The sequence below is a fragment of the Brassica napus genome, chromosome A3 (assembly GCF_020379485.1).
Source record: "Brassica napus cultivar Da-Ae chromosome A3, Da-Ae, whole genome shotgun sequence".
Lineage (NCBI taxonomy): Eukaryota > Viridiplantae > Streptophyta > Magnoliopsida > Brassicales > Brassicaceae > Brassica > Brassica napus.
The window spans coordinates 28806715-28827760 of record NC_063436.1 but is presented as its reverse complement, the minus strand read 5'-3'; the positions used below and the strand labels follow the sequence as shown (position 1 = coordinate 28827760).

At 33.2% G+C, this 21046-nt stretch overlaps 3 protein-coding genes across 4 annotated transcripts; all 3 read right to left on the bottom strand.

The window, feature by feature from the left end:
* Positions 1-243: 243 nt before the first annotated feature.
* LOC106441046 (protein SMAX1-LIKE 2) lies at positions 244-3531 on the bottom strand. 2 transcript variants are annotated; one of them, XM_013882824.3, is made up of 3 exons: positions 2038-3531; positions 1732-1945; positions 244-1646 (listed from the first exon to the last, which is right to left on the bottom strand). In XM_013882824.3, the coding sequence occupies exons 1-3, from the start codon at positions 3174-3176 to the stop codon at positions 393-395; spliced, it is 2607 nt and encodes an 868-aa protein (XP_013738278.1). In that variant the 5' UTR covers positions 3177-3531; the 3' UTR covers positions 244-392. The 2 variants fall into 2 exon arrangements, with proteins under 2 accessions (XP_013738278.1, XP_022572723.1); XM_022717002.2 differs by having other exon boundaries at positions 1750-1945; positions 2038-3530.
* An 11123-nt stretch (positions 3532-14654) lies between these two features.
* Positions 14655-15689, bottom strand: LOC106441045 (pathogenesis-related protein PR-1). The gene has a single exon (XM_013882823.3). It carries the CDS (start codon positions 15304-15306, stop codon positions 14806-14808), a length of 501 nt encoding a protein of 166 aa, XP_013738277.1. The 5' UTR covers positions 15307-15689; the 3' UTR covers positions 14655-14805.
* A 177-nt stretch (positions 15690-15866) lies between these two features.
* LOC106441044 (FGGY carbohydrate kinase domain-containing protein-like) lies at positions 15867-19469 on the bottom strand. The gene is made up of 15 exons (XM_013882822.3): positions 19221-19469; positions 18963-19042; positions 18784-18901; positions 18535-18713; positions 18383-18465; positions 18121-18308; positions 17973-18034; positions 17790-17898; positions 17600-17719; positions 17390-17509; positions 16806-16929; positions 16579-16735; positions 16427-16499; positions 16218-16345; positions 15867-16145 (listed from the first exon to the last, which is right to left on the bottom strand). The coding sequence occupies exons 1-15, from the start codon at positions 19300-19302 to the stop codon at positions 16023-16025; spliced, it is 1746 nt and encodes a 581-aa protein (XP_013738276.1). The 5' UTR covers positions 19303-19469; the 3' UTR covers positions 15867-16022.
* Positions 19470-21046: the final 1577 nt, after the last annotated feature.

Here is a 21046-nt window from a genome sequence, read left to right as displayed (position 1 = left end):
CGATCTGCTAAGAGACTATAATATATTCCCCTGAACTCCAAGAAGAAACATACGAAAGAATAATCAAATTAAACCTTGAATGAATAAATAAAAATCCACTATGTCCCCTATAAGTTCTATATTTATTTAACTAATATCTTTATTTTCTTTCTTTTTTGTTTGGAAATGTCGATTTATTAAAGATCATATAAAGCCTCTGAATTATTATCAGCCGATTCCTTTTAGATAATATAAACATTAACCTTTTTGATAACCTCTTTTTTACTGTTTAATATATTACCGAACTTTTCCCTCCCCGCCAAAGACGGTTTGGAGAAAATGTATTTACATCTTTCCCCCTTACCAATTCTCATAACTACGAATCTACCCCTCACCGTAACAACAACAAAAACTCAAACGACCAAAGTTCTTACACTACTCGGAAGATAACCTCCGGACACTCGATCATTCACATCATCTTCAAGCTCGATCCTAACCACAGAATCTTCCAAAGAAGACACTCGCGACTTAACACTATTCAAGCTCGAACCCATTGTTTCATCAAGCCATTCCTCTAAGCTAATCTTGCTGAGCCAAATCGCACCCGCTATTCTCTCCAAAGCATCATCTTCAATCTCCACCGCTAATCCCTCCGCGTTAGAGAAACGTTTCTTCAAAGACTCTGCGGTCTTGCTCTTGATCAGACCAAAATCAACAGGTCTAAAGACTATAGCGTCGTCAGCTAAAGCCACTAGCTTGTGGACAAAGCTACTATCATCATCTTGATCATGCTCCACCGTTACATCACTAGACGAATCAAACTCAGCCGCTTCTTCGTTCAAATCAAAACATATCTCCTTCCTCTGCTTTGCATGCTCACTATAAAGCCAGTTTGGTTTTCGTTTTCGGGTTTTCGAAACAGAGAGCCTCAGCTTCCATCCCTTGCTCACAAGACTCTCTAGTCTCGCTTCGTCGATAGGAGCAGCGTTTTCAGCTAAACCTAGCGAGGAGTTTACGGTAAGGATGATAATAACGTTACCAAGACTAACCTCTCGCCCATACGAATCACATATCCTCCCACGTTCCATCGCTAGCTTCACGTTGTTACGCAGCAACACATCGGCTTCATCGATGTCTTCCATTACAATAACCGCAAACGGGTTTCGCCTAACAGTTTCCGCTAATCTATCCAACGCCGTTTTACCACGGAGGTTTAAACCGTCGTCCGTACTGGAGCCAGAGCCAGAGCCGAGGCTGATGGTTATCGGTTGGCTTCCAGAGACAAGATCTGATAAAGCAGCCGCCATTTTGGTCTTCCCGGTTTTGTCTGGACCTGTGAACATCAACCAAATATCTCCTTTTGACTTCCTGTTTCCGTGTTTGCGATCTGTAATGGCTGATGCTACTGAGGAGGCAGCGTCGTGCTGCCACCAAACACTTTTAGCTAACCCTTTTAGTAGCTTCTTGAATAAATCTATATCGAACGAATCTCGAGTCTTCGTGTCTGGTGAGGATACAACTCTGTTGGACCGTCCGAGAACCAAATCTGTACCGACCGGACTCCCTGGTGGAGTTATGTCTGATGATCTTGAGTTTGGTTTCGGATGTAAACGTAAACACAAGTCGTTCCATTTCTTCTGCAACTCCACAATCTCTTGATCTTTTGTCTACGGTGAAAAATATAATATATCAAAAAAATTATTTTTTTACTTTTATTGTTCGTTAGAAGTAATTCATCAGAGTAAGACTTACAAGTTTCTTGTCACCTACGTCATCGGCTTTAGCGTTCTGCAGCCACTGTGGCAAGACCGACCGGTTATTTTCGGTTAAAGATTTTTCCAACTTCGCGACGTCGTTTTGGTAACTCTGTAAACACCGAGAGCAGCAGTTCATTTTTCCTGTCGGAATCTGAAGGCTTCTTGTCGGAGATATCGATTCAGTTGAGATTATGTTACTGCTCCCAAACCTGGACCCAAAAAAATGAAACGAAAAAAATGAAACTTTTTTTCCAATTATGAACAGAGAAACTCAATTGAGCAAAAAAAAAAAAAGACATACCTTTGGAACATGGTCGGAAGAGGCGATTTAGCGGCGATTGGAATCGCTTGAAGATCACAATCATTCTCCATCGAAGGGTAATAAACTTGACAACGAAGATAAGTCTCGCAAGTAGCTGTACCAATGAAACATAACCTTCCTTTGTACCTCTCCAAAAGCTTCCTCATCTCCGCCACAGCTCCTCCTCCCCCACCGTTCGCCGCTAACCACTTCAAATCTCCGAGATCGAGAACAACGCCGCCGGTTAACTCCGAGTCACCTAACCGGGTCTCCACTAAACCGGAGATTTCACCAAACCTCGTCGAAGAAGAAGCTAACTCCTCCTTCTCTAACCGGATCACCTGGAAGTTGCGAAGCGGTCCGTCGCCGTTCTCGATCTTCCCGAGAATCTCTTTCACGAGAGCTCGAGGCTCTGAGTCGCCGACGAGAACCGGGTTTCTCTTCCGGGTCCGGGTCATTATCTCCACGACCCGTTTAGCTTCTTCGTCTGTGCTCCGCTGACCGGAGTGTTCGTTTTGCTGAAACCGGGGATTAAGGTATGGATTCCGGTTAACCGGAACCGGTACGGGTCGATAACCGAATCCAATTGCAGATTGGTTAACGGTTCTTGAATTACCAAAACGCGACTGTTCGATCGCGGATTTAACGGCGGGGCTAGAGAAGCTCGCCTCACGCATGACCCGGCTCACACTCGGGTCATCGAGAATCGATATGATAAGCTGCTCGAGCTCGACTTTAACTGCTAAAAGCGGTTGCTGCTGCTGCTCCGGGCAACCGCGCCGCTGATGAGCCTGCGCGCGTTTTAAAGCCGCGGTTAAAGCGTTTGAAAGCTGCGGCGGCGGCTCCTGCGTTTGCGACGGAGAAGAAGTGGTGGTGGTTGTAGTAGTAGGGAGACGTTCGAGGGCGACGCTGAAACAGAGCTCGAGAGCTCGGCACTGGAGCGGGTGAGAGGAGTTTGGGTGGGATTTGATGCAAGCTTGCCGGAGAAAGCCAGAGGAAGATGATAAGAGTGTGGCCGCCACGTGGAGAGGCGTCGTGTGGCCATGGTTTCGACGTGTGGCCTCGGCGATGGACTGGTTGAGAACAGTCGCTGCGTCCGGCGTCAGCGTTTGCTGTATTGTAATCAAATCTGCTCTCATCTCAACAAACACACAACAAGAACAAGAAAGTCTTCTTTGTTGTGTTTTTCTTTTATTTTAGAAGAAACCTTTGCATATAGAGTTTCTTGGACCGACCAAGATATAAAACTGGAAGAAAATAATGCAGAAAGGATCAACACAAAAGATGGCTTTTTACAGAAAAATAAAAGCGATCAACAGAAAGGTGAAAATGGAAGCTTTTTTTTTAGTTCTGTCTACGTCTATCTCTTCTTGAGTTACTGTGGATTTGCACTGTATCTGCTTTTGTGTGAAAGAAGAAAAAGTTTGGTGAAGAAAAAGGAAAGATCGGATCATCTGCTTCACAAGAACTTTGCAGAGCTTTTCAATGTCTATCTATTTGAATTTATTGGACGCCAAATGTTGTAAGTAACATCATCTGAATTACAAAGATGCCCTTTTGTGTCTGCAGCTATAGTGGGACAAAAGGCCTCAAAGTCATTAACATGGTTTGAATATTGCTATAGTAAACTTCCTTTTTAGACCATATAATAAACATCTAACTATATTCGTAATTTGTAAGACTAATATTTTTGTTTTGACAGAGAAAAAGAAACTAAAGCTAGGTGCTAAAAAGTAGAGTACCAAATTTTTCACTTTCAACTTTACAAAATTTTAATGAAAAACTTCTTTTACCAAATAAAAAGGGAATGAAAGCAATATTTTGTGTTATTATAGTTAGATTTGGTGTTTTCTCATTTTATTTTATTTATTATTTTTTATTATTGTATATGTATTTATGTAATTTGGTTACGATATAATTAATAAATAAATTTTAGTTGTTAAAAAATAAACAGATTTGAAGAGTTTGTAATAGTTGTTATATTTGGGTCTGCAAGTTCATCAGAATGTAAGATAGACATTTTTATGTTTGTAATTTGCTTCTTTTTTTTGTCAACTGTTGTAATTTGCTATACGGTTAAGAACTAACTTTTATGGAAAATATTAGAATTGATATTTGATGTAACTAATTAAACATTATGGCTAAAAATAGTTGTTACTTTCAGATGAATGTGGACAAAATTAAAAAGAAAGGTACCAACTAATAAAGTTTTGATGACGCAACAAAAAGTTGAATCTAGTCAGAGAGATGAGACCAAAGTATTCACGCGTTTAAAAGTAGCGCGTGTACAACCTCACATACGTGATTTCGTGGTTGCTGATCGGGTAATGGCAGTGTAACTGACGCGCAAGAGAAAACGTGTGAGTGAAAAAGGAACTTTTCCTTTTTATTCCTTTTCATGGATTTTACCTTTTAAAACGAAATATCTGTTTTTCACACGCAATCCCTGCAAAAGGAATCGCCACAAAAAGCTTTCACCTTTTTCGCGTTTTGCCTTTTTTATCTCTTTTCCGCCGGTTGAAAAGCTCTCTTCTTTTTAACTTTTTTTTTTTGTTTTGCTTAACTCAATTATTAGAAATTTTCAACTATATTATCTAAGTTTAACAAATGTTGCGTTTTATTAAAGACATCATGCACACAAATTCAAAACATAAAACAATATACTCCCTTTGTTCCTTAATATTACATATTCTAAAAAAAAAAATTGTTTTAAAAAAAACTATTTTTTACATTTTCAAGACATGTTTTATTAACTAATTGCAAATTTCAAAAAACTTAATTACACTTACTGAATTTTTATTGGCTTAAAATTATGTAACAAAGATAAACACAAAAAAATTATGCAAATTTAATGTGTTTTATTAAAATGTGTGAAAAATCTAGAATATGTAACATTAAGAAACAGATGGAGTACTTTTTACCAAGAGTTAAAATAACACCACCAATAAAACAAACTCTTAGTAGTTTTTTTTGTATATTCATCTATCACTTTTGTGATTTTTTCACAATTTGAGTCTCTTTGTAAAACACAATGATCTTTTTGACCATCTCTGACTCATACCTATTTTTTTTCTTTATAATTATTTCTAAAATATTATAACTCTATTATAGAGAAATTTTTGTTTGACTCTATAATAGAATTACTCTATTAAAACAAACATGGTATTCTTCACTCTATATTTGCAGTAAAAAAGTGGTATTCTTCTATTTTTTTTCTCTATAATAGAGTTAACCATTAGAGCAAAATTTAGAATTACACTATTTTAATGAAAATTAAAGAGAAAAAATAGGTTTGGGTTTGAGATGCCCTTTGTATATTAAAACAAACAATTCTTGGAATTTAGATTTTTTCACAATTTGATAGGTTTGACAAAAGTGAACATTATAAATAATAACTAGATTTTTCATCCGCACATCCGTGCGGGTAGATTTTTATTTTATAAATATATAACAGATACCAACTTTCAAAAATATAATTTACATTTTAGTGTTATATATTGTGTAAATCTATAATGTTATTGGTTATGTTTATTATTCGATATTATTAATGTATAATGATTTGTTTATACATTTAACTTTATTATTAATTGTTATTATATATTAATATATTTTTGATTTTGGTAAAATAAATTCATAGTATGAAATAAACAAATTGATAATCTCTTTCATTTTTTTCTAATTTTTACAGACTGAATACAATACATTTTAAAATTTTATTTAGTTATACTATAGAATTGATATTTTCTTAGCATAATTTATATTTCTATGTTATTTATTTTAGTATATTGTGAATTTTAAGTAAATAAATTATAATAATACTACATTATTAATTATGAAATCAATCGCTGCGTTAATTTAAAAATATTTCAAAAAATTTATTAAGATTTTGTTACATTGTTTCCAACATATTTTGTTATAAGTAAAAATAAAATTTAAATTTACAGTTAAAATTTATTTTATTAATATCTATATAATTTATAAGATTTTTTAGAAATGTTATATATTAAATAGATTAATTTAAATAGTCAAATATATGTAATTAATGAAATAGACATAGTATGATTTTTTATGGTATTTTTTAATAAAGAAGATATATAATATAATTATAAAATTTGAAAAATAGCATACACTTTTATTTTATTTTGTTTTATAATAATCTTATTTAAATTAATGTATAATAGTATATATTATTAATTGCAAAATTAATCAATGGTATTAATTTAAATAAAATATTTTAAATTTTTAGAAAGATTTTGTTAGATTTGTTCTCAACATTTTGTTATAGCTAAAAATAAAATTTAAATTTACAGTTAAAATTGATTTATTATTAATATATTTATATATTTAATAGATTAATGTAAATAATTAAATAAATGTAATTAATGAAATGGACCTAATAAGGCTAGTATAACTTTTTTATGGTAGATAAAAATGGTACTTCTCTTTTAATAGAGAAGATAATGCGTTGATACTATACAATAATAATTCTTTTAAAAGAAAAAAATATTCATGCAACTAGATTAATTTTGAGGCAAGGCGTATTCGATGTATGTGGGTGTGACTCGTGACTAGAAGAATTAGAAGAAACATTCAATTCTTTATGGTTTCCATAAAAATACACCCGTCGTAAGGAATTAATTTTTCTTTTTATTCCTTATCATTCTTTTTTTTGTAGAAAATAAGCAAGCAAAATTATTCTTTATTATTTTTGAGAAAGAACAATCATTCCCCCTCATTTCTTTTATTTTATTCTTTTTTTTTATTTTTTTTATTTATTCCTAGTATTCCTCAAATGGTTATCAGTCACACCTGTAACATAGAAAAGAGTCAAATTAATAAATATCACATTAAAATTTTCACTGCTCGTTAAACAGATAGCTGATTCAAAACTTAAAGTTTGACATCGATTACTTTTATCAATTTATTGTATACAAATCTTTTATTTAAAACTTGCAATGAAATTCAGTTAAAATTCTTGCAATGAACGATGATGAACACATTGACATATGACTTAACTTTGAAGAAAAACAAAGAAAATGATGAAAAGATTCACGAATGTTTTATGAATTTATATTTTGGCTTGAAGATCACAATGTTGATTTTTGATGTCTTCTACACAATCTACTGTATTATACATTTGAAAAAGATAAATTATACTACAAGTTTTTTAGATGATTCAAAACTTAAAGTTTGACATCGATTTACTTTTATCAATTTACTGTATACAAATCTTTTATTTAAAACTTGCAATGAAATTCAGTTAAAATTCTTGCAATGGACGATGATGAACACAACGAACATATGACTTAACTTTGACGAAAAACAAAGGAAATGATGAAAAGATTCACAAATGTTTTATGAATTTATATTTTGACTTGAAGCTCACAATGTTGATTTTTGATGTCTTCTACACAATCTACTGTATTATACATTTGAAAAAGATAAATTATACTACAAGTTTTTTTGTCAATCATGCTTCGACTATTATAGCTTCTGTTTTTAATCTACCATGTGCCAGTCTAACTTTTTAATTTCGAAATTAAATATAATCCAATTTGTCATAGTCGTTTTGAAAAGAACATATAACTTTGTATCAATGGAACGAAAGAAAAACGAAAAGAACCGTCACATAAGGCATTACAATGAACCTCCCCAACTGAGTCTTGGGTTAATGGTATTACTTATAGGTTTTGTAAAAGCTATTGTCATAGTCGTTTTGAACCGTCACATATAATTTTATAATTTGAGAAAATGTATTGTATTTTCTGATGGACAATCTACGTATTTTCAGCTCAAAGATCTAAGTTAAATTAAAAATGATATTTATATATATATAATAAAAAATATTTACTAAACTGATAAAATAAATCAGCCTCTAAACTAGTTTTATATAAACCTGATAAAAGAAATGCTAAAAGACAGCTTGAAATCCTTTCGGAGGAACAAGGGAAAAAACAATAAAAAGATTGTAACATTGATTTTGTTACCAACGCAACTCAACAATAATAATAAGCAGAGCTGTGCTTACAGCTTAATAAAAAGGCATTTGTCTAGGGTCTTCAAATTTTGTAAAATTTTAAAGTTTCCTAATTACAAAAAAAAATTACATGGTAGTTAATGTATTCTTTTAGTTATATTTTTATTTTTATTTGATTCTAAATTCGACTTCTGTTTTTTTTTTTAAACTAATGTATGATCAATTTTACTATATTTTATGTAAAACTATAAAGATTCTACTTCTAATTAACTTTAAATATTTGATCCACATTTTTCATTTTTGTATATGTTATGAGTTAGATTTATTTTATATATTTATAGAATTTGATTAACAAATTATAATATTTTGAATATATAATTTATTGTATTTAATTTAAACGCTAAGATTTAACTTTTTAACAGCGATCAACATTTTAATTCAAAATTTGTATTTTTGTTTTTATATTACTAATTCCTACTTTTGATCATTATTTTATTTTTAGTTTATAAAAGTCTGGTGCAGAAAATTTAGAAAATGTTTAGGTAATAAATCAAATCTTTTTAGTGTTATGTTTATATGTTTTTTTCAAAAAAATATTTTATATAATTTAAATTTAAATAGAACTATTTTCAAAAAAAGATATCATGTACTCTCTCTGTTTTTAAAAGATGCATATTCTAAACTTTTCACATATATTAAGAAAACTCATTAAATATGCATTGTTTTTTGTGAATAACAATTTTCTATAACTTTAAGCCAATAGAAATTCAATAAACACCATTAATTTTTTTGAAACTTACAAACTTTCATAAAATCATACATTGAAAAAGTAAAAAATGTATCTTTTTAAAACAAATTTTTTTTCCAGAACATACATTTTGTAGGAACGGAGGGAGTATTTTTTTTAACTCGCTTCGGGCCCCCAAAAACTTTCGCACGGCACTGATAATAAGAATTCACTTTTTTCTCTATTTGGATAAATAATACTCCCTCCGTTTTTTAATATAGGTCGTTTTAGAATTATACACGTAGATTAAGAAATCATTAATTTTTTATATTTTCTAAACAAAAACATCATTAATTATTTACCTAACTACAAATCAACCAATAATAAAATAGAATGTATATTATCATTGGTCATATAACATTAAGTGTTAGTAATAAATTTTACATAGAAAACCGAAAACGTCATATAATTTGGAACATAAAAATTTCTCTAAAACGATTTATATAAAAAAACGGAGGGAGTATTAAATGCAGAGACAAGAATGGTAAGGTCACCACATGTGCCGATGTGCGAGCCGACCCAATAAATTCAGAGACAATTTAATACACGATCTATTTAGTGCAAAAAGACTCTTACTTCAACACCAAACTCATTGTCTTAAATTTATTTGTCAGCTCTTGTTGGGCTCAGTCCCCCTTTCCCTTAATAATTAAAAAACCTTGACGGAAAAAAAAAGATTTACTAGTCAGAAATCAGAACCAATTGTGCATTAGACTACACAGTACATACAAAAATGATAATTAAATACTGATTTACCATGATTTTCATCTAGTTATAGATGAATAAATTTGATTTGCAACAACTTCAAACAAGGGCTAGAAAAACCCAATATTTGTTCGTTTATGAATAATTCGAATAGCTTTAGGAACGCCGTAATAATTGTTCTCCTCTCGCACTATCATTCTATTTCTTATAGATAGAAGAGAAAGTAGCAGAGATTAAAAATAATTAGGGTAAGAGTAACGCACGCTTTGCCTTTAGGGCTACGCGTTTATCGAGTTCACTCACTTTTTAACTAACAACTCCTTGCAGCCTTTTTACACCAAACTTTTCTCCTTTAATACTCTTCTCTTGTCCAATTCCACTTCTTTCAACTTTCGAATATTTCATTTAACTACTTTATATCACCCATATTTTATGATTAATACTACTAAATACCATAATAAAAAAATATATCTCATGTTGGCAAAAAAAGAACGTTAACTAGGTAGACATCTTTTTAGATCCTACATCCTTTAGTAGATGTTATCGAATCATATACTACGTAAAAATGTTAGTAAGTTCGAAATTACTGATCGTTGTTGTTTAGTACCGATTCTTGTTGTATTGTCCCTCTAGTATCATACACGCCCTTTAAAATGAAATATTTGAAACGTATAAGTTCAAATATATTATTCTTTTATACATGTCTATGATCGGGTTTTTACCAAAAAAAAAAAAAAAAAAAATGTCTATGATCGGGTCTTTGGGTTATCGGATCCAAAATAATGGTCTTGGATAAAATCGAAATTGTCGTGTAGTGGTGGGGAAAAAAAAGCTGACGCAAACAAGAGAATAGTTGCAAACACCGATAAACAAAAAAGTGCGAGTCTGAAAAGAGTTAAGAGTTTCAGCTTTCTGCATTTATTACAAGTTTACAACTATACGTACAACTCTTGTCCACCTACTGTTTCTATTTCATTTACCATTTGGCCCATTACCCATGGGAATTGAGTAGGAACTGGGAATTCAACTTATTCTTGAACTTTTTCCACAAAAAATAATCATAATTTTCTAAACTTCACAAACATTTCGATTACTTGCTTACTTGGTGAGATATATTGTACTCCCTTCCTTTTATGAAAAATGTCCAAATTTTTTCACACATATTAAGAAAATGATTGAAATGCATTAAAGTTTTTATTAATTATACATATTCAACTAATAATATTTAAGATAAATGAAATTATTAATAAAATCAATGCATTTATAATTAATTTTAAACTGAAAGTTGCATTAAAATTTTAAAATAACATTTTTTTGTAACAAGAAAAAATGCTAAAGTGACACTTTATATAAAACAGAGAGATTATGTTTTTTCTTCTAGATTTTACCTCTTGTGCTAAAATTCAGATTAATTTGATTTCACCATAATATTGTACACCAATAAAATGCTACTGACTAAGGTATGCAATCAATAATACACTCATCATGATAAGTTGAATTCTGTTTGACGCGTTAGGAACTCCCAAAAAGGTCTACTTTTAGTTTTAAAGGAGCAACAGTTATTTTTTAATTAGGATTTCTTTTTTCATAAGGCACCCACGATCATGGACCAATGAAAAAAAGTTCTTTAAAGGAATATATTAAAATTATATTATTAGAAGGCGCATTTAATTTAATTTTCGCTTGTGAAAAGTTATGATTCATAAATTCGCAAACACCCGAATACTAATGAAATAGAACGTTGAAAAGTATTAATACTAATCAACATATAACGTTTTCGTTTTGTTTCTATTAAGAATTTTTTTCTTTCTGAAATGACATTTATCGTGTTGAGAAATGTATTTACACATTTACATATGTATATTTATCTAAATTCAAATTTTCTACTTTAATACCATAATAGAATAGATATTGTACAGTAGTGTAATCGATGATTTGACCAGTGTTAAAAAAATCACCTATCATTATGATTCAACTAGAAAATATTGGTCATCCTACTTCAAATCCAGTGGTAACTTTTTATTGTGTATAAGAAATGTATGCACTATTAAAATGGTAATATTTTTTTTTTTTTGAAGAAATAAGGGTTAAATCCTGATCTATTAAAGACTCAGACCTAACCTCTGGATGAGAGGTGCAATCCACGACAGACCTTTTCCTGGATTTTCATACAGACGTATCCGTAGCTGTGGTAAGTAGGACAATGTGACTTAGTTTCCGCAGCAGGAGAATCGAACCCGAAATGTGTTTGTATCCAAGGTCCGTCCACTACCACTGGATCACAAAGCCCGCTCTAAAATGGTTATATTGATTTTGATAAGATTAATAACAAATGTTTTATATACCCTTGAAATATATATATATATATATATATAATTGTTTGTATGATTTTATAGCCTAAAATGTAAATAAATAAAATTTGACTTAGTTTATAGTTTTGGTAGATGAACTTTAATAAGAAATATCGATCACGAAAACATTTATTTCATGGAATCTTTTTTGTTCACCTATTTTAGACATTTCCGAGAAGTCCCCACTACATAGGTTAAGAATAAAACTCTCACTGCTCAAAACCCCATTATTATTCCACGATGGTGGCAAAACAAAAGCCTTTATTTATTTCCTCCGACAAAACATATTTGTTCAAAAAAGCATGAAAATAAATAGATATGAAATGGCGATTGCAGTTATTCGCTTTATTATGTTTTCATTTTAACGAGTTAGAATATTTCTAATCCCATTCCACAATTTACTTTTTAAAAAATTAGAATAATAAATATTATAACCCACTCAATGTTTCACTATATAATGGAATAAACATAAATTTATTCTGTAAATGAGGTAACTTTTTATATTCATTGCTCCATTTTTACTCTGAAATGCTCCATTTTTATTCCAGAATGTTCTATTTTTATTCCAAAAAGTTTCATGTTTACTCTAAAATGCTTCATTTTTACTCCAATAATAGAGTAGGATTGAAATAAACTCAATTCAATTACAAAATTACTTCATTTGAAATTAAAAAATATATATATTGAAGATGGTCTTATACTTTTTATTTGACTATCACCGAGCAAAATTATATTTTATCGTATTATTTTTCATCTAAAATTATAAACATATACTATCAGAGTCGTTGATTACTAGTATAACACAATGAAATTAAGCTTATTTCCCGAATGATCCAAATAAATCGATTACACTAGGATAATTAATACATCGATGATCATATCTCATATATAAATTAAAAGGCCTCTCCCGTAGGAAAAATATTTTTTTGACTAAGTACAAAATATTTGATGCTCCCCCCAACGTTAAGTTCATTATTGGTAGGGCCGAACGACATGGATGGCTCACTTTTCTTTCTTATACCAGTAAATACAAATTCTTAGGTGTACTTTGAGTGATTCAAATGTCACATGATACCACAGTTATTTGTATAAAAACATCCTTAGCTACATTGTTATGTTTTATACATTTTTATGATCAGGAATAGTTTATATGTCAACAACATGTTCAAAACTTGGATATATATATATGCATAATGGAAAATTAGTATCATGTGAGTTCGCTCTTTAATCCTATGACACTTCTAAACATGGTGTCCCAATTCCCAACCCCAGTTGATTTAAACTACCACACAAAAATGTCCATTTTTCAGCTTTCGTGAGAGTTAAGAGTTGAAACTTGACTGCCAAATGATGATGGCTATAAGCAGCTTTGACAGTTTGACCACTGTTCACGTAAGAGTTTTGAGCCAAATCTGGCTTTAATAACTTCACAAATTTCCTAAATATAATATTCTAAATCAAAAGCTAAATCTTCATACTCTCCACCTTTTAATTAGGCTACCTGAAAAATGAAAATTAATATTGAGCTAAACTTCGAACCTAACTTACCCTTATTTGGATTCATATCATATGCCGACCAATTATGTATCGGTACTTCCAAATCAATGAAATCACGAATCACATGGCTTTTGCATGATGTTTTCTTTTCCCCTTATTGTTTGAAAAAATTCGGTAAAGAATTATATCATTTGATTTCATTCGTAAATGTCGAATCAAACAACTTAACTGTAAAACTTGTATTTTTTTTCGCTGACTCGTCAATTAATTCTTTGGACGCGGTTTCAAGACTTTGACATTATGAAAATTGTGAATATGTACATGATTATATGTCTACTTTTCTCTCTTTCACGACAACCGTCCACAACCTTTTGGTAGTCTTCCAATAACTAAATGCTTCTTTTCTTTTCCCTACCTATTATATATCACTTTTTTGGTTAGATACCATTAACATCACTATATGCTAATCTACACATCTTATATATTTTTCACTAAAGATCCAAACTAAGATTAATTAGAAAGCTACCAAAATTTATTTATGGTTAGAAAAGGATGCCTAACCAATAACAAGAATGATTTGAATAAGCATATTGATTTATTAAATTCTTGAGAATAGTTATGTTGGTTTCAAGACACGAAACTAAAATAACTCACCATCTTATATAACTGAAATATAGAAAAGTCCAGTTTGAATTTGTTTTTTATGTATACATGGTTTTACATTTTTCGATATATAAAAATTCTGACTAAAATTTAAGTTCATGGATATAAAATTTAGGGAGTTTTCACAATGCTACAAGTATAGACTGTATAGTTATTTATCGTGCTATTGCAGAGAATCTTATCCATAATAGATGTGTATATATAATTATCCATGTAAATGTGTATATTGCGGGAGAGCTGGGTGGTAAAATTGTTGTTTAAAAAAATATTTATAAGTATTAAGTTTGATCAATTATAATATATTAGAATATAACATAATAAACTACACGAATTATAAGAATTTGTGAAATTTTAGAGCCTCTTTATCACCACTGGTCTATAAAACCATATACCATTTGCTATTGTGCGCTTTATAAAGATGAGATAATAATAGGTATATGTGTTTTCATCAGTTTAATTTATTAGATATTTTATGATTAATAAAAAAAGAAGTTAGAGGAAAATATATATAAACACACAAATATTCTTATGATAACTTTTCTTGTTTTCGTTTACCGACTTAGGTTAAAATATTTTGATGAGATTTGAATCTCTTAGTTAGTCTTGTTAACCAAAAGAAATGTCCCTCACAGAAAAATACATAAGAAAACGTCGGAAAACAAACGTTGTGGGCTTTTCCAACTTGAACCAATTAAAAATAACATTTGTATACAAAAAGAATAAGAGTTAGAAACGCAAGAACAACCTCTTTTGGTATGAGTTTCTCAAGATATACAAATAAATCATACTCAATAAGGTCTCCTACCAAGAAAGTTTCCCGGTGGATCATAACTGCACGCCAATAACACGCCACCTCCACCATTACAGATCACATGAGCACAACCAATCCTCTGCGTGCTCTTCCACACAATCTGCGTGTAATGGCCACACATCTCGGCCCGACACGAGTTAGAGTAATAGTTATAGCTCCTTGCTTCCGACAACCATCCATTGGCTGCTTGAGCCGGGCTCCATCTATTGCCTGAGCCCCAGAATAGATTCTCACCGTATGGTCCGTTAGAATGTATCAAGGCGCAGTCACCACGTCTCTGGTTGGCCCACCATTGCGCGTAACGGGCTAGTTTGGCGTCCCATATTAGCGGCCTGAGTCTCAAACGAGCTCTCGCTGCGTTTTGTGGAGCCATGAATTGTTGTTGATAGTTTGCATCAACGCAATGAAAACATGCTATAAGTAGTATGAGAGCCGCGACTGCAACCGAAACACCATTAATGTGTTTAGGAGGAGCCATCGCGGGTGAAGGTTGAACTAATGGTGTTTGCTTGGTTTTATATAACCTTATAAAATCGTGAAGAGAATATTGTTCTATGGGTTTTTAGTGATATTTAAATAGTAAAATAAGGTTTTACGGACGAAAGTGTCAACTCTATGATTAGTGGTGTACATGTTCGATTATGATAGCCACATTTGAATTTTGTTCTGAACTCTTAGATTTTGTGAGCAATTAAGCATGTATTATAGTAGTTTATATATTCTTAATCAATATATAATGCATATAGTATATATATTATAGACCGGCCACCCCCAAAAAAATCTTGGAGGCAAAAGATTTATGGAGGACAGTAACGAACTTTCGTTAATAGTATAATATTATTTCAGATAGATGATAAATAATTATTCTGTGTTTCAAAAAAAAAGATGATAATTATTCCTTTTTAAATAGCTGTTAGTATAAGATTCCTATATACCATAATTTTATTTTGACCACAACTATTTAGGAATACTGAAAACTTCAAAAACCAATAAATCAATTCTTTTAAATATTTAGAAATTATTCAATTAGTTGAAAACTTACTAAAAATTAAGAAGATTAAAACAAATAAACTGTAGTACCTTTTGTTACATTTCACCTTAATCTATATATTATATTAGTTATTGATAGAGAAAAGAGTAATTGTACAAATACCAAATTTTATAAATTGTATAAATAGCAAAGAAAGATGAACACTAGGAAAGAGCTTGGGTGATGATGGAACGGTGAGACAATTGCTGTTCGTAGAGGTCACGAAAGATGCGGTATTTTGCATCGTGATACTTCTTAACCTTAGGGTCTGATGATGGATGAACAACCTGAAATTAAATAACAAGTGACTGCATAAACAACATGATCAAAAGGCGATGAAGTTAGATAAGCATGCATACTTGTCCAGCTGCGTTCAAAGCTTTCATAGCATCATGGAGACTAGGGTAGCTCTTGGCAGCAACAGCTCCAAGAATGGCTGCTCCTAGAAGAACAGACTCACTTTCTCGTGGTAGAATAATCGGACAACCTGCCAAATAGATCCATCCAATGAGATTCCATTTTGATTATAGAATAAGTGATAACAAAGGGTGTGGTTAGTACTATATACCAACGATGTCAGCATGTTCTTGGATGAACAGTGGGTTCTTTGAAAGGCCTCCACAAGCAAGCAGTGTGTCAATCTAATATCAAATGCAAAGACAGAGAAACATGAGGCCATGGAAGTGAATGTCTACAGAACGGAGTGTGAAGAAAACTTACTTTGTGGCCATGGGCATTGCAATGCTCTACAATGTGACGTGTCCCATAAGCAATCCCCTGTACTGTGGCTAAGTATAGAAGAGCTAGCTGCTTCTCTGATGTGTCAAGAGTCATTCCAAAGACCACTCCTTTCGAATTTGGGTCTGCAACAGGAGACCTGCAACACAGCTTTGAGTCAATAACTCAAAAGGAGGAAGAAACATGGCAGAGCTTTCTATTTCATTAACCTGTTTCCATGAAAGTCAGGAAGGATATGCATCTCTGAGGTAAGTGCAGCTACAAACGGAGAACTTGTATCTTCTTGCGCCATCGACTTTAAGATGTTATTCAGAAGTTCAAACACAGAAACTTCTGCAAGAGACCAAGACAATAGCATTTAGGCCTAGGATTTTGTCTGAACCCACCGAAATTTTTGGTTAGTTTGGTTAGAAGTTCTGTTTGCAGATTTTAATAAAAAAAAATTGGTTTTTGGTTAGACAATCGGTTACATTGGTTTTCTTAAAAATATATCCAAACCATACTAAACCCCAAACCAAACAAATCAAATTTTGAACCAAACTAACCGAATTTATCAGAAATTTTAACAAAATTAAACCAAAATCTAACCGCAATCAAAAACTTTGGTAAGATTTTCAAAAACCGAACTAACCAAATACCGAACCTTATTTCGGGTTAATCCGGTAAGATTTATGTCAAACCGAACTAACCAAAAACCGAATAACCCAAACCCACATGCCTAATAGCATTCAACCAATGTTTTCTCAATAGAAGTGAAAAGAGAAGGTAAAAAAAAAGTGGGAAGGTTTGATACTATGGGAAGCAGCTTGATTTGCAAGACGAGGAGAAGCAACATGGTTTTCGATAATGTGATCAAGTAAAGCCCCAGTCGCACTCTGTCCTCCTTCCGTAAGCCAATACTCCGGTACCATAGCTACAGAGAATAAACCAGAGTGAGATTTCATCTATCAAAATTAGAAAGAAAGGACAGAGAGAGAGAGAGAGAGACTAAACGAGTATGTACCTGACCAGAAAGGTCCCCACACGCCGGGAATAAACAGCTTTTCACGTGAAACAGCCATATGGCACGTTGATGTGCCACATACTAAAACCATTCGAGTGCATAAGGTATCCACATCCGAATCTAAAAAAAAATAACAACTCTTAGAAACTAACATACCACGTTACATGAGATTATAATAGCAAAAGAGTACCTTTCTTCAATGAGTCTGAATCTGATTTACTTTCCATGACCCCAACACCACCTGCATGAGCATCAATGAGTGATGTCCCCACAGGTGTTCCAGCCAACAGACCCAATTCCTGAGAATTTAAAAAAAAAATTGTAATTGAATGAAAATATAAACCGAAGATGTAAGTGGTTGTTTAGTGCTTGCCTTAGCAGCTGTTGCGGTTAGACCGTTACCAAGTGGATGCCCAGGGAAAGCCACACTTCTCCCTAATTAACAATTAATACAAACTAAAAGCTAAGGAGGTTTCACAGTTCCCTCTTAGATCATTTCTAACAAAAAAAAAAATGCATACCGATCTTAGCATGGTGCCCATCTACAAGATCGCCTAAGCCAATCTCTTCCCAGAACTCATCATCCCACCCGCAGGCTTCCATGTCACGAGAAGCCTTCTCAGTCATCTGCTGCTGCATATGTGCATGACCAAGATACGTCCATTTACATACCGTGGTGCACAAGCTACGTGTATCATCTCCAGTAGCTCTAAGAGGGAAACAAAAAGGAATCAGAAAAATGCAAAGATTCAAGAGGGCCAAAAGGTTTAACAGAGCAGGCACCTGAAGGAGAGCCAATCACTCAGGTCCATCCACTTATACACCATTGACCAAGACTCCTGGAGATTCTCTTTCACCCATAGTAACTGCAAAAGGAAAGATAATCTTCATCATGCTCAAACAAACAGAAACAAAGTCAAGAAACTTCCACCTACTTTGGGTGGCTCCATCTCTGGAGAAACACCGCCGCCACAGTACTGCAACACTGGCGAGTTAAACGAGTTGATTCTCTCCGCCTGCTTCACAGCTCTATGGTCCATCCAAACAATAATGTTCCTTCTCGAATCACCACTCCAAGACACCGTAACAGGAGACCCCTCAGCATCAACCGCCACTGCAAAGACAATAACAATGTAACTTATTAACCTTATCTCCTAAGTCTCAGATGCTAACAAAGTACAAACCGAGAGAGCAGGTGGCAGCAAAGCCTATTCCTTTAACTTCAACATCAGAAACATTCGCAAGAGAGCAAGCAGCTCTCACAGCTGCACAAACCGCGTGCCATATATCCGTTGAAGATTGCTGTTCCAAAACATCAACTAATCAGAGTTTAACATCAGCTCGAACACAAAGTAAGTCTTACCTCAACACAGTCTCCATCTTTCCAAATCTGTATAGGGCTACTAGAAGAGCCTAGAAGCTTTCCACTTTCATCGAACAAACCTATAAGAAAGTATACAACTTTGAGTCGTTAAACAGATTCAAGTGACTTGTTTCGATACAATTTAGGTCGAATTACAAAACCCATTTAAGGATTATATATAAAGGATCGATCTTTATGGATTTTGATCGAACTACAGGATTCTCAGAATTGACGATTGAAAGGGGGAGAAGGGTAAACCGGCTCGGGCGCTTCCGGTTCCGACGTCTACGCCGAGGAAAACGGAGCGAGACGGGAATGGATTTAACTCAACGGTGGTCATCTCAACGGCGACGGCGAGCCACGGAGGACGGTTGTGACTTACTTTATCTGATCTGATAACGTTACTCGTTCCACTCGGTTTCTCTTAATTTGTTTTTTATCAATTTTGTTTTTAATCCAGGTCACCAGCAAAACTGCCACGTAATTTTAGTTCTATCCAAATATCATAATTTTTCTGACCAAAAAAAAAAAAGATAATATGTTCGGACTATTTAGAGAAGATAAGCTTTCTTTGTTAGCCTTGTCTGATTTTCGGAGGTAAAGCTTCTTTGTGAAGAAACTATAGACGTATGGGGTCACAAGCAAGATTAAGAGTAGAGTTTGTTATCATGTGAAGCAAGATCTTTAGTGTACCGAGACATAGTCTCCCGGTATTTGCATGCTACTTCATTGACAAAAGTGATAATTAAGAATGTTGTTTGATGTGAAGAACTATTAGAAGATGGCACTTGTCTCAGTGTCAATCGGGAGCGTTGGGTTATCAGTCAGGTATAGGAGCTGTAGTATTCATTGTTTTATGGTGGTCTTTCTTTCGATCGCTTGCGGTAACTATTCAGTTTTTCGTCTAGTTCTGGAGTAGCTTGGTTCTTACCAGCCCGGTTCTGAAAACTTCCTAAAAATTTAGACTCGAAGCACAAAATCAATAATGGATGTCTAGTTGGTTTAAATTTGCTATTTTAGAGTGAAACATAAGCTACTTTAACCATCTGAGCCGTTGATTACTTAAAAAAAAAAACAAAATATTTATGCTTTATAATAGCTGGAAACAGAACTGGCCTTGAACAGAAGCGGGCCAAGCCCATGCTTCCGGCCGCAAAATATTAAGTAATAATCTGACCGCCTTTGTGTCAAAACTTCCTTCATCCTACTTGATAATTGTACCATTGTTAGCTTGATGAATCATGAGTTCGAATCTAATAAGCCTAATAATTATTTTTGATTTCTAGCCCATATATTTCTAGGACTGGCTCTGGCTAGAATTAGATGCTTCTACTGCCTCTTCCCAGAGCCACTATTGTTCCTAACCCGTCTCGTTCTGTAACTACTTTAATGTGAGAATTGTGTTTGTCTTCGTTCCAATCATTTGTTGTTTTTTTTAACACAACTTGCATTAACTTTCATTGAAACTGTTAGGCGAGGGCCATAAAAGCCTCAACCATACATAAAGCACCTTTAGCTAGAGAATCAGCAACAAGGTTTTCGTTCCTAGAAATCCAAGAAAAGGAGACAGACAAAGATGGGGAGGAACTCAGGTTGGATATGTCCGACATGACACCGTGCAGCTCCGTTAGTGGCTCATGTCGGGTTATGGCCCTAATCAGTTGGGAGGAGTCAGACTCCATACGGATGGAGTCCAGTCCATTAGTTATGCAATGCTTCAGGGCTTCTCTTAGAGCGAGTCCTTCTGCTATCAAAGGGGAAGCTACGTTGCTCACTGTCTTCTTGTTGTGAGCAAACCATGCTGTCAACTTTATTGTCCATCCTAGTCCTGCCTTCTTGTCTACCTTCTCCTCAAACGCCCCCCCCCCCCCCCCCCCCCCCCAGATATCAAATGTTCCAATCATTTGTTATTGTTCGTAATTTGTTATGATGTTCTGTTGATGTTTGTGTTTTCTACTACTAGTCTGTCATTATATGTTTTATAAATATCTAAAATTAGATAAACTTAACATTTTTACCCACACAAATATTACAAGATGAAAGTTATAATTGTGTTAATGTATATGTTATTAGATATGATGGAT